The 27,699-nt window shown below is 51.6% G+C and overlaps 3 protein-coding genes across 4 annotated transcripts; 1 reads left to right on the top strand and 2 right to left on the bottom strand.

The window, feature by feature from the left end:
• The first annotated feature begins 215 nt into the window (after positions 1-215).
• On the top strand, positions 216-7,433 carry TRIM28 (tripartite motif containing 28). The gene is made up of 17 exons (XM_056136359.1): positions 216-858; positions 1,072-1,184; positions 1,387-1,519; positions 3,207-3,342; positions 3,422-3,538; positions 3,644-3,758; positions 4,398-4,544; positions 4,651-4,765; positions 4,847-4,953; positions 5,049-5,085; positions 5,177-5,222; positions 5,294-5,573; positions 5,657-5,976; positions 6,053-6,176; positions 6,651-6,737; positions 6,832-6,969; positions 7,078-7,433. Exons 1-17 carry the CDS (start codon positions 501-503, stop codon positions 7,252-7,254), a joined length of 2,550 nt encoding a protein of 849 aa, XP_055992334.1. The 5' UTR covers positions 216-500; the 3' UTR covers positions 7,255-7,433.
• Positions 7,434-8,072: 639 nt separating this feature from the next.
• Positions 8,073-11,731, bottom strand: CHMP2A (charged multivesicular body protein 2A). Of its 2 annotated transcripts, none has more exons than XM_056136389.1 (6): positions 11,592-11,731; positions 10,807-10,998; positions 9,061-9,240; positions 8,853-8,983; positions 8,706-8,767; positions 8,073-8,259 (listed from the first exon to the last, which is right to left on the bottom strand). In XM_056136389.1, exons 2-6 carry the CDS (start codon positions 10,972-10,974, stop codon positions 8,132-8,134), a joined length of 669 nt encoding a protein of 222 aa, XP_055992364.1. In that variant the 5' UTR covers positions 10,975-10,998; positions 11,592-11,731; the 3' UTR covers positions 8,073-8,131. The 2 variants fall into 2 exon arrangements, with proteins under 2 accessions (XP_055992364.1, XP_055992365.1); XM_056136390.1 differs by having other exon boundaries at positions 10,807-11,027; positions 11,592-11,711.
• A 931-nt stretch (positions 11,732-12,662) lies between these two features.
• Positions 12,663-16,015, bottom strand: UBE2M (ubiquitin conjugating enzyme E2 M). Its single transcript, XM_056136394.1, has 6 exons — positions 15,339-16,015; positions 14,019-14,113; positions 13,878-13,916; positions 13,662-13,765; positions 13,272-13,335; positions 12,663-13,189 (listed from the first exon to the last, which is right to left on the bottom strand). The coding sequence occupies exons 1-6, from the start codon at positions 15,445-15,447 to the stop codon at positions 13,049-13,051; spliced, it is 552 nt and encodes a 183-aa protein (XP_055992369.1). The 5' UTR covers positions 15,448-16,015; the 3' UTR covers positions 12,663-13,048.
• Positions 16,016-27,699: the final 11,684 nt, after the last annotated feature.

Below are 27,699 nucleotides of genomic sequence, written 5' to 3'. Positions count from 1 at the left end.
CCCTCAGCCAGGTTGCGGCGGTGACGTAACAAGGGCTCTGCCCCTGCTACACGCGCAGCACTAAGAGTCTCCAGGCCGGGCTGGGCGGGCCGCGCTGGGCGCGTGCGTACTGGCCGGTCTTAACGGTGGCTCCGCCCCGGGCTGAAGGCGCCCAGTGCGCGTGCGCGCTGGCGTCGGCGCCAGTTATTTCTGTACCGCCCCTCGGCCACGGCTCTTTCTGCGAGCAGGCGCGCGGGCGAGCGGTTGTACGCGTGGACTGTGGCGTGGGCTTAGGCGGCCGCCTGAGAGGCAGGCAGCGCGGCGCAGAGGCGGGTGGCGGGCCGGCAGCGGCCGGTCGGGCCTCGGCAGCGCCCGGCGCGCGGGAGGCGACGGCCCAGGCGGCGCGTGGCGGCGCTCGGCCTCGCGGCTGCGGCGGCCCAGCCGTTGGCGGCCCGCTCGTCTGCGCCTGCGCAGCGGACCCCGTGCTCCTCCTCCCCCTAGGCGCCCCCGGTGGCTGGTGAATGGCGGCCTCAGCGGCGGCGGCCTCGGCCTCGGCGGCGGCGGCCGCAGCCGCAGCCTCTGCCTCGGCTAGCCCTGGCCCGGGCGAGGGCTCGGCGGGTGGCGAGAAGCGCGCTGTAGCCTCCTCGGCCGCAGGCTCGGCCTCGGCTGCGGCCTCCGCCTCGTCTCCCGCAGGGGGCGGCGGCAGCGAGGCATTGGAGCTGCTGGAGCATTGCGGCGTGTGCCGGGAGCGCCTGAGGCCTGAGAGGGAGCCGCGGCTCCTGCCCTGCTTGCATTCGACTTGCAGCGCCTGTCTCGGGCCCGCGGCCCCTGCCGCCTCCAACAGTGCAGGGGACGGGGGTGCGGCGGGGGACGGTGCCGGTGAGTGCGGGCTGCCGACCGCATCTCCCACCCTGGTTTCTGAGCCAGACCTGCGGGCTCAGGGTCGTACTCCTGCTTTGCGCCAGCGAAGCTTGCAGAGATTGGCCTAATTGTGTGGGGGGAGTGGGGTCCCTGCTTCGAGTTTAGGAACGAACTAGGTCCCGGTTAACGATCGGGTTTTCCGATCTAAAAGGCTCCTTGTCTGCTTCGCAGTGGTGGATTGTCCTGTATGTAAGCAGCAGTGCTTCTCCAAAGACATCGTGGAGAATTATTTTATGCGCGACAGTGGCAGCAAGACTGCTACCGACTCCCAGGATGCAAATCAGGTATGTTAGAGCATAGCTGTCCTTAGGGTGAACTGTAGTCCGAGGGGAGGGCACCCTCCCAGGTGGAGAGCAGCACTGCCTGCAGGGCTCTTTTCTATTGCTGCAGGGCTTAGGGTGGGGAGAGGAGGTTTGATAAAGGTTGAATCAATGCACTTCTCTTGCCTCGGTTTGTTTTTCTCTGACTCTTGTTGTTGCCCATTAGTGCTGCACGAGTTGTGAGGACAATGCTCCTGCTACCAGCTACTGTGTGGAATGTTCTGAGCCTCTGTGTGAGACGTGTGTGGAGGCACACCAGCGGGTGAAATACACCAAGGACCACACTGTGCGATCCACCGGTATGCGGGGTGCAGGGTCCCGAGCAGCTTGCAACTTTGCAGTAAATGATAGCCAGTTATCTAGGGGGTGCCATTTGTCGAGTTCTGAATCAAGAATTCAGAAGGGAATCCCTAAAATGGTCAAGTTGGTGGGGAGAAGGTGTTTGGCCCACACCTTGCAGTTCGCAGATTGTCACCCCCGATGATGTATGTAGTACATGACAACGTTTGTAGTGCCAGCAATTTGAACCGGGGTTGCAGCTACATGCAAGGCAAATGCCTTACATCCTGTATCATTCTGTTTCCACCCCTTTCCCCCCAAGTACAATCTAAAGTCAGCTGGTAGTGTAACTTAATTACAGGCAGGTGGGTGAAGGTGCTCAGGGGAATCTGTTTGTTACAATGTGTAGTGTACAGAGATTTAAAGAAGTCCTTCCAGGAATTTACAGGTACTAAGTGGGTTCCAGTGGTGTATGGAGAAGCACATGTACACAGATGACAATTTGGGTAGGCTATAATGGGTCTCCCAGTCCAGGGGTTCTTGACACTTGGCTATAGTTTGTAAGACAGGTCTCAGGGCGAGTATTGACAAAGACCACCTCTTATGGGTTGAGTTTGGAAGTGTTTTAGCTTTGGTGCCATGGATCTACTAAGAGTTTATCTTGTTACCCCGAAACCTTTTTCTGTATGCTGGCAGTGGTATGAAAAGGGTGTCAGGTCTTTGTTTTTATTTCTATTTTTTTATTTTTAAGAGTCTGTTTCTTTTATTTTTAATGGAGTCTCAAGTCTTTGTTTTTATTTTTTGTTTACTGGCTCTTGTGTGGTTACATAGGAACTTGATGAGGTCTGAGGAGCCAGAACTAAAGGTCAGGGGTCTTGTTTGGTGGGGTATTCTGGATTCCAGGCCAGGCCAAGGTGACGAAAGAGTGGAATAGAAAGATGCAGCCTGGGCTGATCTGTCCTGATGTATTTTAAATTGGTTATGTCATTTGGGTAAACATTAACATTTGTTCACAAGTTGCTTTCTGATGGGCGATATGCTGTGGGGGTGATGATTATCAACTGGGTATTTTTTGGGGGTGGTATTGTGAACACTAGGACCCTTCTCTCAGAGAGGTGGGTAGCCACTTTTCTGTGGGTCCTGGATGAGATCTCCTTTTCACCTGAAAAGGCTCTGTAAATGCCTGCTGTGGTTTGTGGCCTTCGCTTACCGAGAAGAGGGAGGTCCTGGTATGGTTTCTTGAAGAAACTGCTTTGAACGGTGTCTCTATGCCCTGATTACTTTCTGTCTGTGCTAGAAAGCATATCCTGCCTGCTGGGATGCCACTGTAGCCAGAGTCCCTTTCCCTGCTGGACAGAATCTACTGTGAGTGGAGGAGCCAGGGAGCCCAGTGGGGGGTTTGGAGGCAGAGCTCTTTCCTCTTGTCCTGCAGAGGGAACTTCAGGGGGGAATGTCTCCTGCCAGAGACTGTCATTCATACCTGTTGTATTGTCACCTGTAGAAGGAGGGGGTGGTGGGTCTTGTGACTCTCAGGGGCACTGATTTGGAGAACAAGAATCTTGACTTCTGTTTGTACTACCTCAGGACCCTCTGGGGCTTCCAGTAGGTAGTCCAGGGTTTTAGGACTAGCAGGAAGTGAAACTCCAAATGCCACCAGATCTATGTGGGGCCAATGCTGAGTTTCATTGTATGGTTTCTATTACACAGGGCCTGCTAAATCACGGGATGGTGAGCGCACAGTGTATTGCAGCGTGCATAAGCATGAGCCCCTTGTGCTGTTCTGTGAGAGCTGCGACACCCTCACTTGTCGGGACTGCCAGCTAAATGCTCACAAAGACCACCAGTGAGTCTTGGGTTTGGGTGAATGGGCCTTATTCCCCTACTCTGTTGCCAGACTACATTGTGTCTGTGTCTGCCTGTAGGTATCAGTTCTTGGAGGATGCAGTGAGGAACCAGAGAAAACTGCTGGCCTCGCTGGTGAAGCGCCTTGGGGACAAACATGCAACCCTGCAGAAGAATACCAAGGAGGTTCGCAGCTCGTAAGTTTGAATGCTGTATCTTTGGGAAGAGGGTGTACTCAGCTGTGCGTCTTCCTCATTTGACTTAACCTGTCCTATTTCCTCCCACCTCCCACACTCCTCCAGAATCCGCCAAGTGTCTGATGTACAGAAACGCGTGCAGGTGGATGTTAAGATGGCTATCCTGCAGATCATGAAGGAGTTGAATAAGCGGGGCCGTGTGCTGGTGAACGATGCTCAGGTTTGTGGGAGGGAATATCCCTAGGCGCCTGTGCTGGCTGCTAGGAGAGGAAAGATCCTAATACTCTATTCCTTCCTTGTTTTAGATTTTGCTTTGTTTTTGGTCCACACCTGGCATTGCTTAGGGCTTACTTTTTTGGCTGTATGCTTAGCAGACCTCATACAGTTCCCAGGTACCCTTGTGGGCCTAGGGGATCATATGTGTCCAAGGCAGGCACTGAACTATGCTCCAGGCCTTCTTTACTCATTCCCCCTTCCCACTCCCCCTTGGAAAAGTGTTTTTTAAATTTATTTTGAGTTTTGGGCCACACCTGGCTGTGCCCAGAGCTCAGTTTTAGCTCTGTGGTCTGGTGACTATGGAGTAAAGGGGATTGAACCTGGGTTGCTTTAAGCTAAGCACCTTGCTTATTGTACTCTCTCCAGCTGTTTTATAACATTATTTTTTATTATTTCAGTCATACCTGGTGGTGCTAGGGTTACTTCTGGCTCTGTGTTCAGGAATCACTAGGTGGACTCTTGGGATCATACGGAGTGCTGGGGATTGAACCTGGGTCAGCCTTTTGCAAGGCAAATTCCCTAGCTGCTATACTGTCACTCTGGTCCGTCTTATGCTTTTACCTGCTTTTTTCTCCACCCACAGAAGGTCACTGAGGGGCAGCAGGAACGCCTGGAGAGGCAGCATTGGACCATGACCAAGATTCAGAAGCACCAGGAGCACATTCTTCGCTTTGCTTCATGGGCCCTGGAGAGTGACAACAACACCGCACTACTGCTCTCCAAGAAACTGGTATGTGGTAGTTGACATGGAAGTGCTGGGCCTCAGGTACCAAGCAGCACTTGGTCCCATGGATTCTGAATCACTGCTTTTGTGCTCATCATTGCTCTGCCCTCAGATCTACTTCCAGCTGCACCGGGCCCTCAAGATGATTGTTGACCCTGTGGAGCCCCATGGTGAGATGAAATTCCAGTGGGACCTCAATGCCTGGACCAAGAGTGCAGAGGCCTTCGGTAAGCCTTTCTTTACTTCGATTTCATGTTGCCATTATTTCAGGTATTCTTGTTTGTGCTTTATCGTTCTTCCTCCCATAGGCAAGATTGTGGCAGAGCGTCCTGGCACCAATTCGACAGGCCCTGCATCCATGGCCCCTCCCCGGGCTCCAGGGCCCCTGAGTAAGCAGGGTTCTGGCAGCAGTCAGGTGAGCATGGAAGTGGGTAGCCTGTGGAGGGAGAATAGGGTTGTGGGGATCCCATGGGACACCTGCCCACTGAAGTACCCCCACTCTGCCCACAGCCCATGGAAGTGCAGGAAGGATATGGCTTTGGGTCAGGTGAGTGGATATGCCTAGCTTGTGGGAGGAGTGCTAGCATCCATGTTTCAGGTTCATATTAGCTCACTGTCCCTTTATCTATTTTGAGCAGATGACCCTTATTCTAGTGCAGAGCCTCATGTTTCAGGCATGAAGCGGTGAGTGTGGCTATCCTCTGGAGCCAGGTGGGAATGGGGAGACCAGGGTTTAAATGAAGTTGTACCCACAGGTCCCGCTCAGGTGACGGTGAGGTGAGTGGCCTCATGCGGAAGGTGCCACGGGTGAGCCTAGAGCGCCTGGATCTGGACCTCACTGCTGATAGCCAGCCCCCAGTTTTCAAGGTTTTCCCAGGCAGCACCACTGAGGACTATAACCTCATCGTCATAGAGCGTGGTGCTGCTGCCGCCGCTGCTGCTGCCGCTGCTGCTGCTGCCGCTGGAGGCCAGCCTGTGACTGCACCTCCTGGCATTCCGGGTGCCCCGCCCCTGCCTGGTATGGCCATTGTCAAGGTAAGCTTACTCAAGGCATGATGGGAAAAAGGTGCTTTCACTAAAGCCTGAACTGTGTTAACATGTTTCTCATCACCATGCAGGAGGAAGAGACGGAGGCTGCCATTGGCGCCCCATCTGCTGCCACTGAGGGGCCTGAAACCAAACCAGTGTTGATGGCTATGGCGGAGGGACCTGGCGCTGAAGGCCCCCGTCTGGCCTCACCTAGTGGTAGTACTAGTTCCGGCCTGGAGGTTGTGGCTCCAGAGGGCACCTCAGCACCAGCTGGTGGCCCTGGTGCCCTGGATGACAGTGCTACCATCTGTCGTGTCTGCCAGAAGCCAGGTGACCTGGTCATGTGCAACCAGTGTGAATTCTGCTTCCACCTGGATTGCCACTTGCCTGTTCTCCAGGATGTTCCAGGGTGTGCCACTGGGTCTGGGCAGGGTGGAGGGCTTCTGTGAGGTCCTGTGCAGCCCCTTACATTATTTTCATGCCAGGGAGGAGTGGAGTTGCTCACTTTGCCATGTGCTGCCTGACTTGAAGGAGGAGGATGGCAGCCTGAGCCTTGACATTGGTGACAGCGCTGGAGTAGTGGCTAAACTCTCACCAGCCAACCAGCGGGTAAGGGGAGGGTCCAGCAGCTTTTGTACATATTCCCTACCGACCTTGCATTTTCCGGGTTTTTGGGGAGTCACCAAGCGCAGTTCTTGTTCTAATACCCAGCTCTGTATTGGGAGGGGGCGTTGGGGAGGGGGGGTTGGAGGGAGGGATGACTGTGGTGCCTCGGATTGAACCTGTGCCATACTCAGTTATACTGGAGATTAAACCCTTTTCTTTCACTAGTGAAGCCTTTGCTTTAGCCCTTTGCACCATCTTCTGGTCCCCCGTCACCTTTTTTTGGGGGGGGATGGGGGGTACCACACTTGGGTGTAGTCCAGGCTGTGCATTCAGGGATCATGCTTGATCATTCAGGCGGTGCTCAGGGACCATATAGGGTGCCAGAGATCGAACCCAGGTCTGCACATAAAAGGTGAATGCTGTACCACTGTACTATCTCTCTAGTCCCTACATTTCCCTCTAATGTCCTGTCCATAGAAGTGTGAGCGTGTCCTGCTGGCCCTGTTCTGTCATGAGCCCTGCCGGCCCTTGCACCAGCTGGCTACTGACTCTACCTTCTCTCTGGTGAGTTACTAGGCCTTGAGGGAATGGAGAGGGTAGTGCCTGAGGCTTTATTTATGGTTTTATCTTCTGCCTGTGGCTGTGGTTTCTACTTTAGGATCAGCCAGGTGGCACCTTGGATCTAACCCTTATCCGAGCTCGCCTGCAGGAGAAGTTATCACCTCCCTACAGCTCTCCCCAAGAGTTTGCGCAGGATGTGGGCCGCATGTTCAAGCAGTTTAATAAGCTAACAGAGGTAGGCCCAAAGAAACTAGCTGGGGATGGGGGTGGGGGGGAAGGGGGGGATGAAATACAATGGCCGTTTGGAGAGCCGGGTCCCACCATTGCTATCTTCCTGACCCAGGACAAGGCAGATGTGCAGTCCATCATCGGTCTGCAGCGCTTCTTCGAGACTCGCATGAATGAGGCCTTTGGTGATACCAAGTTCTCTGCTGTGCTGGTGGAGCCCCCACCACTGAGCCTGCCTGGTGCTGGTCTGAGTTCCCAAGAGCTGTCCAGTGGCCCTGGTGATGGACCCTGAGGCTCCAGTATCCCTAGCCAGACCCTTATCCTGGCTATTACCTGTCCTTTCAACATACCCCTCACAACCTTTCCCCTTGGTGGTCTGGCTCCCACTTCTCGGTGGTCCCATCCCCTGCCCTCTCACAATATGGTTTTTACTTCTGTGGATTTAATAAAAACTTCACCACTTCTTCAAGAGTTGGTTGGTGTAGGTAGTGGTCCCAGAGCCTGTTTGTATTTTGGTCCACACCAGGCAGTTCTCATCGTTGACTGCAACCTAGCTCTGAGCTCCAGAACATATAGGATGAAGGGGAACAAACCTGGGTTGGCCATGGCCAAGGCAAGCATCTTAGCTACTGTAGTATTGTTCAAGCCCCGAACCTGGTTTATCCTGTGTGAATGAATACCTCACCAAACCCTGGTGGTTGTGTGTCATTGTTTACCAGTTGACTGGTAAAGAACATAACTTTCTAGGCTCTTCCTGTGCTGGTTTGTGTGTCACAGGGGAGCAGGCACACTGGAAATTCTGTCCTGTGGGGGAAGGGGGACGTTGCTGCTACCTGTGACTAAAAGTAAGACACCGTGAAGGCCAAGAATACACCAAATAGCAACTTGTAGCAGGTACTTACTCTTAGCTTAAAATCAGGATGCTGCAATGAATGGATGTAGCTGAGACTCTGGTCAAACACCACCCCCTACCACGTGACCTGGAAAACTTGGAGGTAAGTCAGAATCAGAGGAGCTTATCTTATCTAACCTGTGTGTTGATGGACAGCTTAAAAAAAAGCTGATGTGAAAAGTTGGTATGGCCAGTCATAAAGCTCAGGAACTCTATAGTGTTCGATCTTTTTATTAACACAGAAGACATAACAATGAAAACATTTGTACTTCTCCCGTTAGTCCCTCCGTAGGTTCTTGAGCCGCTCCTCCAGGTCAGCGTCAGCATCTACAAGGGCAGAGGCTGTAGCCTCTGCTTTTTTCCCACCAGCAGCCACACTGAGTGAGCCACCAGTGGATGGGAGGTCTGCAAAGAGAAAGTTAAGAATTTTTTGGGGGGGGCTGGAGAGAGCACAGCGGGCGTAGAGCGTTTGCCTTGCACGAGGCCCGACCCGGGTTCACCCGGGTTCGATTCCCAGCATCCCATATGGTCCCTCGAGCACCGCCAGGAGTAATTCTGAGTGAAGAGCCAGGACTAACCCCTGAGCATCACTGGACGTGACCCAAAAAGAAAATTTTTTTCCCTTTTTTGGGTCACACCTGACGAATTACTCCTGGCGGTGCTCAGGGGACCATATGGGATGCTGGGAATCGAACCCGGGTGAGGCTGTGTGCAAGGCAAATGCCCTACCCGCTGTGCTGTCGCTCCAGCCCCAAGAGAAAGTTAAGAATTTTTATGGAAAAGAGTAATAACGGGCAAGAGGGTCAGGGGTGGGCTGTGGTGGGTTAGGGCCCATTGTTTGGGGTACTCACTTGACAACTCATCTGACAGGCTCAGCCCCAGCTCATCAAGTACCTGGGACACAACAGCATCACTAGGGAGGAAAAGAGAAACTCGGGAGGACCAGGATTATAATTGCCATGTAGGCATGCATTCCCACCTGCCTTTCCCCTCCAAACCTCTCCTCTTCATCCTCTTCATCACCCATAGCATCATCAATAGCGTCATTCATCATCTCCTCTTTCATGTCCATGATCTCCGCTTGCCGCTCAAACTCCATCATGATCTTCTGGATTTGGGGCAACTTGAGCTGGAATTGGCGGGAGTGAGGGTCTTGATTTTGAGGTGGGGGTGGGTTAGTAGGCAGAGGAGTAGGGAGACACACACCTGTCTGTTCATGGTGCCCATGGCTTTGGTTACACCTTTCATGGCTTGTGCCATTGAATTGTTTGACTTGAGTGTCTGGATCTTGAGGGACACAGCCTGGATATTGGCCCGCATCAACACAAACTTGCGCACATAGCGACGGGTGCGAACCAGGTCTTTTGCCATGATGCGTACTGCATCCTGCAGAAACAGATAAAGGCAGGAGGACTGCTGTTTGAACATGCTTTTTTCCATTACTTATTAGGGCTTTTAGGGATCTCTGGTTACCCATAAGCAGCTGTTCTTCTCTATCTCACTATTGGTCTACTACTACACAAGCTCTTCTGTGCTTGCTTTTCTTCCCATGTGCTGAAATAAGTCTGCTCACTGGTTTTGGTATCACATCTGGTAGTGTGAAGGGACCACTGTTAGGGTGTACCATGTGGTCTTGGGTTTTGGCATGTGTTCATCCCTTAGAGCTAGAGTCCTTGCACCCTTGCATACTCTACAGGTTTATTCTATTTAAAATTTTTGTATTTTGGGTCATACCTTGGAGGACTATATGGTATGCCAGGGGATTGAATCTGGGACAGCTGTTTGCGCAACAAATACCCTCTCTATTGTACTATTGTTCAGGCCCTACTTTTTGGAAGGATTTATGGGGGGAGGGGGCGGGCAAGGTGCAGCAGGATGCCTGGCTTGTGTTTACTCTTGGAAGGAATCTGGAGACCCTATGGGGTGCCAGGGATCAAACCCAGGTCAGCAGTATGCAAAGCAGGTGTTCTTTGTCCTGTATCGGACTATTTTATTTTTTGGCCACACCTGGGAGTGCTAAGGGGATCATATGGGATGCTGGGGATTAAACCCAGGTCAGCTGTGTGCAAGACAAATGCACTATCTCTAGTACTATTTCTGAGGCCCCTCTAGCCAATTATTTAAAATTTTTTTTTTCATATTTAAAAATTGTATTTTTGGGTAGATCTGGTGGTACTTAGACTACTTAGGGTAGTACCAGGGAGTGAACCTAGGCATCTATGCAAAACACTGAGGCAACTCACTTGCTCTCGCCTATTCTATCAAAGTCCATCATCATCATCATCATACCTAGTACTGAATCTCCATATTAGAGAAGAATTCACCTCCTTCACTCACATAGGCACTTATCTCACACCAAGCTGAATCACATCTATGGCTTAGTTTACTGGCTAAACCTTTTGTGTATCTTAAAATAAATCTCAAAATAGCAGCTATCCCTGGCCCCATTACAGGCACTGTTTCAACTTTTTTTTTTTTGGGGGGGTCACACCTAGCGATGCACAGGGGTTACTCCTGGTTCATGCACTCAGGAATTACTCCTGGCCGTGCTCGGGGGACCACATTGGATGCTGGGAATCGAACCCAGGTCGGGCCGCGTGCAAGGCAAACGCCCTACCTGCTGTGCTATCAGTCCAGCCCCTCAACCTTATCTTTTTATCTCACTGACCTGATTGTCAGTCATATATCTGGCAGCTGAGCCTGTAATTCAGCTCCCCTGGAGACCAAATGAGCTGGTCTATTCATTTTTCTAACCATCTATTACCCTTCATCTGAAATTTACTACTCCATTTGCTCTCTGCTAGACACTTGTTCTCAGTGATCACAAGCTTGTTAAAGTTTGGCTGAGATATGATACTCTTGGAAGTGGCCTTTCTGGAATTTTAAACTAGCAGTGCCTGACAAAGCAACAGAATCCAACCCTGTGCTCCTTGTCTGCCCAACCCAGCTCACCATCTGGCCCTGCTTGGCCATTTTCTTGATGTCTGCAATGATTTTCTTCTCCTGGGTCTCCAGCTTCTGTCGCTCACGGTCCAGCTCGCGCATAGCTCGATTCAAAGCCCGCTGGTTTTGTCGAAGCAGCTCCTCTGGGGTCTTCCGGCGCCCAAACAATAGGTCCATTGCGGCAGAAGCCTGCCAATGGGCCTAGGACAACTGGAAAGCTTGGGTGGAACCTAGAATGAATCGACAAGCGGCACACTTGGGGTCACAGTGTGAGGAATTTACAAAATGGGAAGGAAGGGAAGAATACCATGGGTCGCCCTGTAGGAGAGCAATAGATTGCCCACTTCCCCACTTCCAGTGTGCCCACTGGTGCAAGGCAGCTTGTCCCCTCAGATTGTGGGTGCACTGAGATGAAGTGGGCGTGTGTGTGTGTGTGAACTCGGGCCTCTGGGTTCCTGAGTCAAGGCAGCACAGTTGTGGTAGGGAAGGCAATGGAAACTGAAGCTCTGAGTGCCCCAAACAAGGAAGATGGAAGTGTATGGATGAATCGTTTTCGAAATGGAGTCCCCAAAAGCTGTGGGGAGCAGGATTTGGGGGGAGTAGGATTTGGGGGTAGCACTGACAGGGCAGGGTATAGGTTTGCTGGGCGTCCACACCGAGGGCAGCAGAGGGGCCCCAAATGAGGCCAGGGAACCCAATAAAGGGCGTGGCACTAGGCACTCCGGTGTAAGGACCCTATGACGCTGCCGCCCGCACGCCCACCCGGGACCCGCGGCCCTGCTGCGGCCACTCACCGGAGCTGGAATGCAGCTCCGCTTCCGCTTCCGGGTCTCGCTCTTTCCCCGCGGATCCCACCGATAGTCCCTCGGTTCTGCGGCTGGCTCTCGCCGCCGTTTCCGGATTAAACGAGCTAACGTCACACACCCCGCCAACGCCCGGAATGCTGGGAAATGAGACGTACTCAACTGCGCACGCGCAGGCTGCGGCGGCAAGCGCATGCGCACCAGTTTCCCAGCGGCTCACCTATTTTTGATAGGTTCAACTTCCTCGCCCAAAGACGCTGAGTCAGGTGCTGAATCTCAGTACTTGAGAGGATGGTGTTTATTTATTTTTTGGTTTTGGGGCCACACCCGTTGGTTGTCAGGGATTATTCCTGGCAGTGTGCTCACTCCTTGCGATGCTTTGGGGACCATATGGGACGCCGGCAACCGAACTAGAGTCTGCTCCGTGAAAGGAAAGCGCCTTGCACACGGTTCTCTCTGGCCCTCAAGATTGTCTCTAAAAGATGCCATCGCTTGGTATCCCACAGCTATGACTAGCTGGAGGGACCCCCGACTTTTCCCTAAGGGCCAAGTCTCCACACCTGGTAGACTTAGGCAGGTGTCCCGGGCCTTCCCCACGACAGAATCGCGCGCAGCTGTCTTGTCAGCTAGGAATCTAGGTTGTGGGATCCTGCTCAATCATTCCAGATGGGATTGACCCCAACCCACATTAAAGCCTAGGCTTGTTTTCCTCTCCTACCACCAAGACTGCCTCATGACACGGGCAGTTTGCTGAATGATGTCTTTTTTTTTTTTTTTTTTTTGCGTTTTGGGTCACACCCAGCAATGCTAAGGGGTCACTCCTGGCTCTGCACTCAGGAATCACTCCTGGTGGTGCTTGGGGGACCATATGGGATGCTGGGAATCAAATCCAGATCGGCTACGTGCAAGGCAAAAGCCCTACATGCTGTACTATCGCTCCAACCCTGCAGAATGATATCTTAACTCCACACTTGACCACAAACTTCCCACCACTCTTGATGCAAGGTACCTGGTGGTCATCACCTGCCCATCCCACCGAACAGAAGGAAGAGGCGGAGGCCATGCAGTAACATTCCCCTTTAATAGCCTGGTGGGACCTCCAGTGGTGGAGGGGTGGGTGGGGTGCCCAGACCTTGTCCACCCAGTCCTTTCAGCCACCTCTCCCAGAGCCCAGAGTGGGGGCGGGGGCTGGACAGCACGCAGCTGGGGGATAGGCAAGCCAATTCATTTCCCATCATCGAGTGAGTTGTGGGAAGGCTGCTCCGACCTTAATCACATGGTGGTTAAAAATAAAAAGGTAACTAGGAGTGGGTGGAAGGGAGAGGAGACAAGGCCAGGGCATGGGCTTCCACCACAGGCTGCCCCACGCCCCCACCTGTGGCCCCCAATAAATATTTTCAGGGGACGCCGGGGCTGGTGGCCCTGGCAGGGGCGGATGTGCGCGAACCTTATTTCAGGCAGCGCTCGAAGTAGGTGGAGCCAATATAGCCTCCCCGCATGGAGCGCTGCACATTCTGCTCAAACAGCCGCCGGTTGTTCTGCAGGACCTCCGCGGCCTCTTTGTTCAGCGGGTCTTCAGGGTTGGGCTCCTGTAGCCAGGATGGGTGGGGTCAACAGGCCCAAGTGGCAGAGGGTTAACCTTCCCCAGTCCCACTACTCACTCCTACTTACCAAGAAGAGATACTGCAGGCCATAAATTATGGAGTTTATCGTAAGGACTGGCTTCCAATCCTCTCTGTGGGCAGAGAGAATTAGGGTCAAGGCTGCTTAGTGGGCAGCAGCCACAGACCTTCCTGGGACAGGACAAATCAGGCCCAGGGTCCAGGAAAATTTGGTTGTGGAAGGTTACTGGGAGGTTTGTTGGACAGGCCTGGGAGAATGCCAAGGTCAATCCATGAGAAAAAAAAAGGGGGGGAGGGAGGCGGGTAGGGAACACATACAATGATGATGACAACACCACAACAAGGAAAAGGAAAGGGACTGAGGTCAATGCAATACAAGGCCATAATGGGGACCTTGCAAGCAGGGCTGTGGAGAACAGTGGCAGTCTAATGCCCTCACCTGAGAATGTTGAGGCAGACGTTGCCCTCTAGGTCAATGTTGGGGTGATAGACCATCGTCTCACACTTCACCTTGGGGGGGTCATGCGGGTAACCCTGGCCCACCTGGCTCCAGGAGAAGAGAGGGAAGGTAGACAGGTCCCCCACAATGCCAGGTTGGGGTCTTAATTGTTGCCTCCTCCGCCAGTGAAGGCATCCCTACCCACCTGGAACTCACCTTAAAACTGAACACAAACTTCCCACTCTTGTAGAAGCCCTAGGAAGGTAGAGAAGAGGAAGGGATTAGGTCTGGCAAATGAAGGAGGTTTTCCTCCTTGGGATGGAGTCAGGTTCCCTTCAATCCGCTTCCATTCCTCACCTCATCAGGACAGATAACCAGCTTGAAGTTGAGGAGGTCATCGGGGTCTGAGAAGCTGATGTCACACGTCTTGGGCAGGTTCAGTTCGTTTATGTCTGGTTAATGCAACAGAGAAGGGGAACAGAGAGAGAGGGGAAGGAAGGGAAAAGAAAGTATTCAGAGTAAGTGAAAGTTATCAATAGAGCCCCCATGGCTTCCTCCAGGACACCCCAGGACTCTAGCCTAAGATGTGCCCCCGCCCAAAAAAAACCCAACCCTGTTCTTGTTTCTTGTGTTAGGCTTGTCTGGATCTATAGTGTACCACCACAAACATTAAACGTGGCTGTGCCCTAGCTCTTGGCCTAAGTAGTTTCAACTGTTCTGACCCCACAACCTCAAGCCCAGCATCCAGTAGCTATGTCCCTCCAACCCAGATGCCAAGTGCATCCCCTGGCAGCACTCTGAAAGTATGGGCCTTCCCGGCTTCTTTTCCCATTGTTTCTTAGTGAAGTAAATAGTTTTATTTAGGAGACAAGTGCGAAGACTTCAGTTCCACAATGGAAGAGAAATTAAGTACCCTGAGCAGATATGTGAGACTCCAGAATGGAGTAGCCCCCTCCTCCCCACACCCCAAATCCTTGGTTCGGCAGCAGTGACCTTTCACTTCCAATACAGACTATCTCCCAAACTCAAGGACTTTCTTCTCTTTTCTCCATTCCTGTCATCCCCAACTCCGGTTCCCATCTAACCCCAGACTTGAATCTCCAGGCATCCTAGCCTACACCCCTGACTCTAATAGTCCCACCTTAGGAATTACAGTAGATATGCGTCTCCATTGCAATCTCCAGTGCATAGCACACAATTATCCTTTCTTTCTCCACCTGTCATCACACCCCAAATTCCTATGGGATCTCCAGGGCCACAAGCCACCCTACCCCATCTTACTCAGATTCCTAGTTATCCGGCACAATACAGCAAATCTTCTCCCACCCCTACCTGTAATACCCGCTCCTCTGCCAGGTAAGCACGCTCCTATCCGAACCCCCGAATCTCTGGCCCCTCAACCCGTCGCCGAGGTCCGACTCTCAGACTCCAGTACCAAATAAGAGACGACTGGTTTCCCAAATACCCCGAACACCCTGTGTCTCCCCATTTCTGACCAGTCCCGTTACTGCATTAGCCTAACCTCGATCTTCCATCATGCAGGCCTTGACCCCCGACCCCCATGTTCCCGGCACCGCCACCTCTAAGGCTTAGTGACCGCATCACTCTACTCCAGAACCCACATCACGCCACCCCAGGCCTTGACCTCCGACCCCACCCCATCCTAACTCCCGCCACCTTTCTGGATCCGCAGCTGAGCTGCCGACGCCTTCTTGCTGCTGCCCTTGGTGCCGCCGGCCGACTCCTCCTCCTTCTTCTGCTGCTTCAGCGAGAACAGCTTGATCATCCTGCCGCCGCCGCCGCTACCGCCGCCGCGGGGCCCGGGACCCCGGCCACCCGGTTCCCCGCTGCCGGCCGCACCGCCTCCGCCACTTGGACCCGCACCCGCGGCCTCCTCCGCTGCTACAGCCGTCCACCCGGCCTGCCGTGCCGCTCCGCGCCCAGCGCGCGGCCCGCGTCGGCTCCCGTACTCGGGCTCCGGCCTGGCCCGTCGCCTCGGACTCGCTCGGCTGTTCTCGGGCCGACTCGGCTTTTCTCGGACGCGCCCGTCCCCGCCCCCAGCGGCCGCTCCCTCCTCCCCTTTGCCCGCTCAGGTCTCCTCGGGCCGGGCCGCCGTCGCCGCGGCGGGACTCTCGGGCCGTGTCGCTTTCCCGCTCGCTCGATCCCTCCGCGAGGGGGCTATGGCGCGAGGTGGATGGAAGGGGCGGCCGCGGCGGTGGAGGCCGTGTCCTGGAGGAGGTCCGGCTTCCGCGGCAGTACCGGCTTCGGCGTGGAGGTCCGCAACGGCCCCGGGGCCCCACGCTTCGGAGACTTCCGCCGGCCGCTTCGGCTCGGCCCGCCTGGCCGCGCTGTGCGCTTGCGCAGCCGCCGCTGGCCGGCTGAGCGACGGCCTGTGACACTCGGGCGCCTCCGAGTGGACTCGGATATTTCCGTTCGGGATGGCCCATCCCGTGGCCACTTCCGGACATGCTCGTGGACTGAGGAAAGGGGCGGTACCGCCGCCATCTCCGAGCGACATTGCCGCCTCGCCCCCTCGCTCGCTATCCCACTTTGCGGCGTGGGCTTGAGCAGACCGCAGCAGGTTGGGCCGGGGCTTAGGCGAGTCCGTGATTGTACGAGGTCGAGAACCTCAGTGAACCATCCAAAACCTAAAGCACATGCTTGCTGAGATCCTGGTCGAGGTAAACTAGCAAATAAACCGTGCATTGGGCCAGGCAGTGATGAGCACTGTGGTACTTTACACGAGTGAATACTAGAGGGACGGGTCGTGGGGCTGGGCGCGCTCCCGAAGGACCGCTTGCTCCGCAGCCGAGGCCAGCCCCTCGCCCAGTTCCTGAGCAGCGTCTTGGGGCGCTCCCTGCGGAAGCGCGCGCCGTGCACGGCGGGAGGCGGTGGCCGTGGCGTAGCTAGCCAGCCCCTCACTGAATGTGGCTTCCCGGGCCTCCCCTGTTATCACCGGCGACATTCTGTTAGCGTCCGGACCTTTGTGGGAGAAGTTAGTGGAGTTGGTGGAGTGAGCCATTCTCCAGCCCTGGGTCCGGCAAGAACGATGTTGGCCTGTGGTAGGTCACCCGGCCCTGACCCCAGGCCTCACTTGGAGTTGCCATGGTACCCTCTCACGCCCGTGGTCTCCCTGGACTACTGTGTACTGCGGCCCCAGGTTCGAGGACGTTGTATGTGCCTTTCGGGATCTCGCAATGGCTTCCGATATCGTACAGGTAACCGGCTCTCCAGAGATTGTGCTCTCGGTCTGGGTCCACTTGGAGCCCTTGGGCTCAAGGATTGATACCCAGTGGTAACCTCCCAGTCATTCCCCGACTGTGGCCCTTGGGGCCTCAACGCCACATCCCTCCGTGCCCTTCAGCCTTCTCCTTGTCCCAGTTTTATAATCCCAGCATCATTTATTAATTTTTATCTTTGAAAACTGAGTGCTGGACAGGTGCCCAGGTGAGCATGGGTGCTAAGAAGCCTCAAAATTGTTCATGGTAGGGGATTGAGAGGAATAGTACAGCGAGTAGGGCTGTATTATTCCTTGCTTCCCAGTATCCCATAGCTCCCCCATAATCCCCAGTCAGAAGCCAGGAGTAAGCTGTGAACATCATCAGTTGTGCCCTCCCTCCCCCCCCCAAAAAAAGCCCCGAGAATTGTTCAGGGTAGGAAGGTCAGTGATAGTACAATGGGTTACTCAGCTAATGTAGGTTCAATTCTTAACACCTCATGGTCCCCTCAGCCTGGCCAGGAGTGATCCCTGAGTGGAGAGCCAGGAATAAGTTCAGAGCACTGCCCGGTGTGGACCCAAAAACAAAAATACAAAAAATTGTTCAGGATTGGGGCCGACATGACTGCAACAGTCCAGCTTGTTTGACACACAACCACAGTCTCCATCTTCTAAGCCTTTCCATTCTTGTTCATGATTATATTTGTGTATACAGAATATTTTCAGTTAGTGGTTTATGACCAGCCTGCCGAAGTCTAGGGGTAGCACCAGTTACCCCATCACCTAAGGAGACAGTTATGGAGATCCATCACATTGGGGATGAGGGTCTTAGTTCTCTAGTGTTGAACTAACCAAAGGTGAACTTTTGATCTCTTACCTTATAGTTCATTTAACGAGATACTGGGCAGCAAAGCAGAATTCTTGGCTATGTGATCTGGGTCAGGGAGGAAAGTTTGGTTGAACTGAGGCAGTAGGCTGGGCTAGAAAAGGACTAGCACTTTTTTTTTTTTAATGTAGGAGTATTGCTATTTATTAAGGACTAGCACTTTCTTCCTTGTTACCTTCATGGCCAATCAAGTCGCAAATAATCACTGGTGATAATGTTACCTACATTCTGGGCCTGTAACCTCTTAGAAGGCAGCACAAGATTTGGCACATACGGGGACCAGTTTCTTGGAGGGACTGTAAAATAGTTTTGAAGAGTGAAGGTATAAGTGTACCTGGTGGTGTCAGTGAGAGCATCTGTGTAACCCTCATATTTTTGAAAGCGGAGTCCAGGAACAGGCAGGGAAGGGAGACCACATTGGTGATTGAGATGAGAACAGTGCTAATAGGCGGACAGATTGTGCAGAAGGGCTGGAGCAAGAAAAATTATTGGAATATGGTATGGGAAGGCTGGATTTGGGTCCAAACAATATTGGGTCAAATACAGCTGATCCAAGCACAGGCTGCCTAGCTTTCCCAGCTGGACTAGGGTCTTGGGCTTCCTCCTATGGCTGTTGTCAAGGGTTATCAAATGGTCATTCTGTCCAAGCCCTCAGAGTATAACAGCACCTAGGTTCTCAACCCCCAGTCACATGCCAGGCTAGGTTGCAAAAGTGTCCTTAACTAATTTTAGAAAGACTTCATATTGTTCTTTGTGTTTTTAAACCTTTGAGTCACACCTGAAGATGCTCAGGGGTTACTACTGGCTCTGCACTCAGGAATTACTCCTGGCAGTGCTCAGGGGACCATATGGGATGCTGGGAATCAAATCTGGGTTGGTTGCATACAAGGCAAACCCTGTACCCGCTTTACTATAACTCTGGCTCCTCCTCCTGTTTCTTAAGATGGTAGTTCAACCCATAAGGGACGTCCATAAAATTCTAGTGTGGGCCTCTGGTCTGATGTCTCCATGCCTTTCATGATAGTTTTTCACATGTAGAATCTCACATTGTTGTTTTTGGACTACACTTGGCTGTATTTGGGGCTCTTTGTTTTGTGCTCAGGGGACCATATGGGGTGCTGGGAATTGAATTTGGGTTGGCTACATGCATGGTAAACGCCTTACCTACAGTAAGATCTGGCGCCAAATCTCACTTTTTTTTTTTTTTTTTTTTTTTGCCAAAGGCAACTTGTGCTCAAGGCTGATTCCTGGCTCTGTGCTCAGGAATCACATCTGGTGATGCTTAAGATCATATTGGGTGCTGGGGATCTAACCTAGGTAGGCTGTGTGCAAGGCAAATGCCTTACCCATTATACTATCAGGTCCCAGAAGCTTACTTTGTGTTGTTTTTGGGCCATACCTGGTGGTGCTCAGGATTTACTCTTGGTTCTGTGCTCAGAGAGCACTCTTGGCAGTGCTGAGTGAACTGTATATGATGCCAGGGATCAAAGCAAATGTCCTTCATGTTCTTAATCCCAAAATAATAGAAGGCAGCTTTGTTGTTTGGGGGGCAACGCCTCGTGAGGTGACCAGGGTTTACTCTTGGCTGTGTACTCACGAAATCACTCCTGGCGGGTTTTGGGTGCCAGGGATCAAATCTGGGTAAGCCATGTGCAAAGCAAGTGCCTTCTCTGTTGTTCTGTCTCTCTGACCTCTTTCTTATTATCTTCACTTTCTGATTATAAAACTCACAGAATTTCAGAAAGATAGCATAGAAGTTAAGGTACTTGCCTTGCATGTGGAAAACCCCAGTTTGATTCCTTGCACCACCAACTTCAGTGCCCTGAATGCTAAGCAGGAGTAGCCCATGTAACAGCCCCTCAAATAGTCAGTCTTGTTAAAATCCACATGAGAGAATCTTTGAAGTTCTGGGGACTCCCTCTAATTTGAGACCACTTTACTTCTGTGTACAATAGATCTGACTCCTAGCCTGTGCTTAGGGCTCATTGGTGGTCTTCCTCACCACTCTGAGCCTGTGGATTTCAGACCAGGGCTTAAGAGTCCCTTTTATGGTTGGAGAGGACAAATGCTATCATTGGATCAGGGACACTATTCTGTCCCCCCACTTCATCAGTTGTTGACATTATCAGAGATGGTGGATGCCCCTGGCTCTGGGTGGGGTTGAGGATGTTTGGTGGGTAGATGAAAGAAATCGGGCCAGGAAAAATATGGGACTGACACATATTTTTTGTTTTGGTGCCCAGCTAGCTAAGCGGTACCCAGAGGATGTGAATCTGGAACATGTATTCCAGCCCTTTTGAGTTAACTTCTTGGCTTGCGCATGTTCTCTAGCTCTTTAAGCTATCTTTCTGACTTCTGGCATTTTACCTAAAGCCAGTCTTTTGGTTCCCTTGTTTTTGGGATCATACTAAGCAATGGCCTGGGATCATTTCTGGTGGGCTTGGGGGACTCTGTGTGGTGCCATGGATTGAACCCGGGCTAGCCACATGCAAGACAAGTGCCTTACCTGCTGTATTATCTCACTGTTACTGAAGCCAGTCTTGTGGGGGTGAGTTCTCAGCGTGGTGGGTATTTGAGGTTGATGTATCTAGGGTAAATGGTACAGGAACACCCCAAGACATGGACAGGCACTATTAGGAGCCACCTCTGCAGGGTGTGTTTCTTTGAGGAACCATGTTGGTGCAGATGGGTCAGAGGGATCCACAGAGGTGAGGAGGCACTGTGGGTGAGACTCATATTCCAGACACTGCTTATTGAGCACCTATTGGGTGAGATTGCAGGATGAGCCTGCAATCACAGGCCTCACAGCAACCCTGTGAGGCAGGAGTTTGTGGCCCCATTCCCCACCCACAGGACCTGGTGGACATGCAGAGAACAAAGCAAGTGGTGAGCGCTGCCTACCGTGGATGCGCTGTTGCTGGATGAGTTTGGTACTCAGGTGGAAGCTGCAGCGATGGTCCCGGGAGGCAGAGGACTGCATGAGAGTGAGTCGCTAGTGGAATGCCTTGCCACACTCGGGCAGGCGAAGGGCCGCTTCCCAGTGTGGATGTGCCAGTGTAATGTGAGGTTGTATGCTGCCTGAAGCTCTGGCCACATTCAGGGCAGGCCAAGGGCCTCTCTTTTGTGTGAATGTGCTGGTGCTCCCTGAGGTGGGAGACCTGTATGTAGCCCAGGCTGCACTCAGTGCAGTGATAGGGCTTCTCTCTTGTGTGGGTTCACTGGTGCCATGTGAGCTTGAGGCAATGACTGAAGAACTGGCCGCACTTGGGGCAGGAGAAAAGTTTCTCACCAGTGTGCACCCGCAGATGCTACATGAGCCTGGGGCTGCTGGCGGAATGACTCGCTGTGTACAGCACAGGTGAAGGGCCACTTGCCTGTGTGCTTGCTTCGTTGCTACGTGAGGTTGGAGCGCTGCTGGAAGCTCTGGCTGCACTCGGCCGACCTGAGTTTGATTCCCAGCATCCCATATGGTCCCCTGAGCACCACCAGGAGTAATTCCTGAGTGTAAAGCCAGGAGTAACCCCTGTGCATCGCCAGGTGTGACCCAAAAAGCAAAAACAAAACAAAACAAAACAAAAAAAAAACAAAAAAAAATCACCTTTGGAACTGGAGAGAGGAAACAGCAGATAAAGTTCTTGCATGCAGCCAAACTGGGTTTGAACTCAGGTACCCATGAGTACCACCAGGAGTGAGCACAGAGCATTGATTCCTGAGCACAGAGCCAGGAGTAAGCCCTGAGCATTGCCAGATGTGTTCCCCCTCAGCTTCCCCCCCCAAAAAAAACCCAAAAATCTTCATCGGGAATGAATGTGTATCTATAGATATACTTGCTCCTTTTTGGCATGGATCTTTTCTGTAAGAACAGACAAGAAACTGGTAATGCTGACTAGGAAGAGGAGGGTGTTCCACTGTGTATTCTGTTGTGGCTTTGAATTTTCTAAGTAGTGGATGCATAAGTAATTCAAAACACTTTGCTTCTGGCAGTACAGAAGATATTCAGTTGAAGAGCAAGAAAAGCATGCAGTGGATCCAGAGACAGCACCATGGGTAGCATACTTGTCTTGCATGCAGATGACCTGGGTTGGATCACCAAATTCATAAGGTACTCTAGCACTAGGCTGGAGCGATAGCACAGCAGGTAGGGCATTTGCCTTGCACGCAGCCAACATGGCCGACCTGAGTTCGATACCTCCGCCCTGCGTGGAGAGCCTGGCAAGCTACTGAGAGTATCTTGTCCTCACGGCAAAGCCTGGCAAGCTACCTGTGACGTATTCGATATGTCAAACACAGTAACAAGTCTCACAATGTACTGGGCCCGCTCGAGCAAATCGACGAACAACGGGAGGACAGTGACAGTGACAGTGACTCTAGCACTACCAGGAGTGATCTCCTGAGTGCAGAGCCTTGAGTATCACTGGGTATGGCCCAGAAACAAACAAACAAAAAAAGACAACAGAAGAGCATCCAGAGGAACCTCCTGGGAGAACTAGGTAACAGAAATTGGAAATGATTATGTCTGTGGAGCTACAGAGTGGGAACTGTCCAAGGAGCCCGAGGTGGTGCTATTGGTGTGGTTGAAATCTAAGAGACATTAGGGGTAGTGAACTGTGAAAGAAACGGCTATAGTGATACAGTGGCTAGGGCACTTGCCTTGCAAGTTACCCATCCAGATTCAATCCCCAGCACCCCATATAGTCCCCTGAGCACCACCAGGGTGTGACCCAAAAGTCAGGGTGATTTCTGATTTCTGAGCACAGAGCTGGAGAAAACCAATCCCTGAGCACTGTTGGGTGTGACCCAAAAATCAAAATCCAGTCCAGAAAGAGTGGTAAATCACAGAGGGATTGGAGCCTACAAGCAGTTGCAGCTCTGGGTTGGTTTCCACCTTCCACGGGCAGTGGTCTCACCACGTTTCCCTGTGCTGTCATGTGAGTTTTTAATAAAGGTCCCGGTGGTTCCTTTGGTCAAAAAACAGATGGGCTGGGCCTGGCCAGCCTGGTAAAGACTGAAAGAGCCAAAGTGGTATGTATGTGCCAGAGCCTACTCTCAGTCACAATAGAGAAATAACACATAGAATATAAAAACTGAAAAATACCCTGGGCAACTTCAAAGTAACAAAGGGAAGTTGATGAGGTCCAGAAATTAAGAGGTTGGTGCAGTGGGGATAGCATGGCAGGGAGAGCTCCTGCCTTGATGTGGCCAGTCAGGATTCAATTTCTGGTGTCCCATATATTCTCCTGAGCCCCACCAGGGTGACTTTTGTTCTATTTTGAATTTGAATACTCCCCAGGAGTGATTGTTGACTGCAGAGCCAGGAATAAGCCCTGAGCACTGTGAGGTTTGGCCTCAATCTGGTCGTTCCCATCCCCCAAAAGAGCTTGATGCAGTAAGCTCTAAAGTCCTAAGGTTGATACTCTCTGAGAACTGATGTTCAGGTTCTGGCATAAAGGTAGGGGGCTGAAGTCATGGGCTTAGTATGCCTTGTATGCCTACAGACCAAACCAGGCCTAAGTTACTTTTGGCTAGGCTGCATTCACTGAATGGTGTGGGGTCCAGATTACCCTTTCATATCAGCGTCACAAGTCTTAGGGTGACGCTCAGGGTAAAGGCAAACAAGAAGCTCTTTGAACTTGAATAGCAGCTTGTCAACAGGGTAACCAGAGGGAAGACTTACACCTGAGGAAACAACTGGCCAGTCTGGAAAAATGACTAAAGTATTTGAAAACTCTCAGAAAAAAAAGCACAATTATTTTTTCCTTTCAGTTTCGGGTCATACCTGGCAGTGCTAGGTTGCTCCTGGCAGTGCTTGTGGGACTATGTGTTGTGGAGATCAAATCTAGGTCTCTTACAAACAAAGCAGGTTACTTGAGCCTGTCAAGCTACTACTCTGGTTCCAATTATTTACTTATTTACTTGCGGTATTTCAAGTAGTCCTTAAGAAGACCTGGGGTAAAGGGACCTCCAGTGACCCATGGCCAAGTTGGCTGGAAGTTCAGTCCAAGGGCCTGAGAATGCAATGAATGCTGCCCAGACCCTGCTATGATGAGACTACCTGGGCTTCCCTGGCTATGCTGGGGGTCTCCAGGGTTACACCTAGCAACACTCAGAAGACCATGCAGTGTTGGGATAGAACCTGGGTCAGGGGCATGCTAGGCATGACCATCAAAAATTTTTTTTAAATGGTTTTGTTTTGATCGGAGGCTAGAGAGATGGTAAAGGGACTAAGGCACTTATCTTGCAGCCCTGTTTACCACATATGGTTCCCTGAGCATTTCCAGTGGTGACCTCTGAGCATAGATCTAGGAATAGTTTCTGAGCAACCACTGAGTGTGGCCCCAAACTCCAACACCCCCTCTTCCCAACCTTTTTTTTTTTTTGGAGGGGGGGGCATACCCAGGAGTGCTCAAAGCTTACTCTTGGCTCTAAGCTCAGGGATTACTCCTGGTGAGCTCGGGACCATATGGAGATTGAACTGATCAAAGCTAGCAGTCTACCTACTGTATTATTGCTCAGGCCCCAATATTTTTTAAAATGCTGTTTTAGGGGATTATGAGTCACATTCAGCAGTGCTGAAGACTACTCCTGTTCCATGTTCAGAGGTTGCTCCCAGAAGCTAAGGGGATCCTGTGGTATGTAAAACATATGCTTAGTGCCTCTCGGAGAGCCCGGCAAGCTACCGAGAATATTTCGCCTGCACGGCAGAGCCTGGCAAGCTACCCGTGATGTACTCGATATGCCAAACACAGTAACAACAAAGTCTCCAATGGAGACGTTACTGGGCCCGCTCGAGCAAATTGATGAACAACGGGAGGACCGTGAACGTGATTATTATTTCTTTTTTTTTTTGCTTTTTTTTGGGGGGGTCACACCCGGCATTGCACAGGGGTTACTTCTGGCTCGTGCACTCAGAAATTACTTCTTGTGGTGCTCGGGGTACCATATGGGATGCTGGGAATCAACCCGGGTTGGCTGCATGGAAGGCAAATGCCCTACCCGCTGTGCTATGGCTCCAGCCCTATATCTCTGGTCTTTAAGAAAAAAAAAAGGTAACCAGAGCTGGAGTTTCATGGGGTTAAAGGTGCTTGCTTTGAATATGGCAGAACCTGTTTAATTTTTTTGGGGGGTGGTCAAGGTGGGTTGGGGGGATTGGGGAGATGGGGAGGTTCACCTGGGAGTGCTCTGGACTTCTGGTTCTGTGCTCTGGCAATTCTTGGAAGACTGCATGTGATACCGGGGATTGAACCAGGGTTGGCCATATGCAGGGCATGTGCCTTAACCTCTCTAGTCTAGCTCCTTACACTGGTTTGATCCCTAGCATTACATATGGTTTCCCTGGGCACCACCAGGAAGTAAGTGAAAGCACTACCTTCCACTTACTCCTGGCTCTTGCTCAAGAATCATTCCTGGTGGGGCTTGAGGGATCATATGGGATGATGGGGATGGAACCTGCGTTGGCTGCATACAAGGCAAGTGCCTGATGTACTGTACTATTGTTCAATCCCTGCAACTGCTTTTTTTTGGGAGGACTGAGAGAAAAGACCTGAAAATGCTCAGCAAAAGGCTGCCTGCAGATTCATGTCCCAGCCAATCATATCCCCTAACAAGTGGCTGTCTTGGATGAGTGACACTATATTTTCTATCCTTAGTTTATTGTTATGGCTGATATGCTTCTCACCCATATCTCAATGATTTGTTATCTCTGTCTTGCACATTAGCAAACAACTTAAGAGAAGCTAAAGAGAGCCCATGCTGAGAAAATTTTAATAAACCAAGTCACTGCTATCCTCAGATAAATAAAAATGGCAAGACTGTTAAGAATAACACAGAAACAAATGTTCAGGAAATAAATGCACTCTCAGATACTAAGACTACGCTAGCAAAAATCTAGATATTTTTCCAATTTTAGTTTTCGGGCCACACCTGGCAGTGCTCAGAGGCTACCCACAATGTGCTTCTGGGAGGTTCCTTCCAGAGGTATTGGGAAATAAATCCATACTCTTGCATATAAAACATGCACTCCAACCTTTCAGCTATCTTTCCTGAAACACCTGGAAAATTTAATTGAAATAATTTTCTGGAAGAGAGCAGAAAGAATGGGAAAGTGGAATGGAAAAAATAAATACAATGCAAGACCCTATCCCAGAGACTGATAGTCAAATATAGGCATTTTAGAAGGGGAGGAAATCAAAGAAAAAAAGCTAATTTCTCAAAATTAAGAAATGTAAATTTTGAATAAAAAAGTTGGACACTGGGGCTGGAGCGATAGTACAGAGGGTAGGGCACTTGCCTTGCACACAGCCGACCTGTAGTTCAACCCCCAGCATCCCATATGGTCTCCCAAGTACCACCAGGACTTAACTCCTGAGTGGAGAGTCAGAAATCAGCCCCAAACCAAAACAACAACAACAAAATTGTCCAATAAATCTTCAGTTTTCTTTTTTTCTTTAGACCTTTTGAGTCACACCCATTGATGCTCAGGGTTACTTCTGGCTCTGCACTCAGGAATCACTCCTGGTGATGCTCAGAGGACCATATGGGATGTTGAAGATTGAACCCTGGTCAGCCACATGCAAAGCAGATAACCCTACCTGTTGTAGTATGGCTCTTCCCGCTGTATTATGGCTCTGCCTGCTGTACTATGGCTTTGGCCCCATTTTTCGGTTTTCTTGGGGCAAGGGGGCGGTGGTTGTCCCAGGAACTGAATCGAGGTTCCTGCATGCGAAGCTGCACTCCAGCCCTCAGAGCCATCTACTGATCCAGAAATTTTAAGGTTGAGGTTTAGACAAATATGTAGCCCTCAGAACTTTACCTCCCAAAGTTGAGTTTATAGGACAGTATCCCAGAAACAGGGAGTGAAGTTAGAAAGAGAAGAATCCAGGAAAGTGGATTATCAGGAGGCAGGAAGCCTGGACTAAGGCTGACTAAATATGGTAGGGATGAAGCAGACAGGAGGGGGCCTCTGGCTGCTACTTGGATTATGGGTAGGATCCTGCTTTGTCCTGCTGGGCCCCCAGGTGCTCCTAGGGCTCCCTCCCTTCCCGCCTACCAACTTTCTATCACAGACAAATCCTAACCCTGCCCTTCAAAGTCAATGGGAAGAGGAGAGTTCGAGTGCCATCTAGGATGGCTGAGAGAGGGCATGGGTATGTGGTACTTAAGGGATTCTTTTTTTAAATTTTCATTTCGGGTAACACCTGGAAATGCTCTGGGGTTATTCCTGGCTCTGCACTGAGGAATCACTTCTGGTGGTGCTTGGGGGACCATATGGGATGCCAGGGATCCAAACCAGGTTGGCTGCATGCAAGGCAAACATCCTACCCACTGTACTATTGCTCTGGTCTGGTACTTAAGTTTTTCCCGAAGATTTTACTGTGTTGAAGAACAGCAGAAAGAGGTGAGGTCAACAGAGAGCAAAAGATGGAACATGAAATGGGTGAGTTTGGAGATCCTTTTTTTTTTCTTTTGGGTCACACCCAGTGATGGTCAAGAATTACTCCTGGCCGTGCTTGGGGGATCATATGGGATGCCGGGGATTAGAACTCAGGTCAGCTGCATGCAAGGCAAATGCCCTACCTGCTGTCCTATCACTCCAGCCTGAGTTTGGGGATTCTTGAGCTACAAGAATGGGATGGCAGATGTGGGTAGAGCCTTGTCCCACATACTGCCTTATCTTACCTGTGGAGAAGATGTCCCTAGCAGCCTTCTGCCACAGGGCTCTGGAGCACTCCCTCCACGAAGTCCTGATCTCATTATGGGGAGAGGCCCGGTCAAGCACCATCCCGTAGCTCTGAAATAACAGTCATCAAGGCTTGCCTGTACCTTTCTCAGTCCAAGGAGGGAACAGTTAGATTATTACCCACTGTGGACCCCAGGAATAAGGGCATGGTCTGTGCAGGGCTCATCTGGGCCATGTCAGGCAGGACAGTGGACACAGT

Source organism: Sorex fumeus, unplaced genomic scaffold, assembly GCF_029834395.1.
Source record: "Sorex fumeus unplaced genomic scaffold, SorFum_2.1 ptg000122l, whole genome shotgun sequence".
NCBI classification, from domain to species: domain Eukaryota; kingdom Metazoa; phylum Chordata; class Mammalia; order Eulipotyphla; family Soricidae; genus Sorex; species Sorex fumeus.
This window is presented reverse-complemented; position numbering and strand designations above follow the sequence as displayed.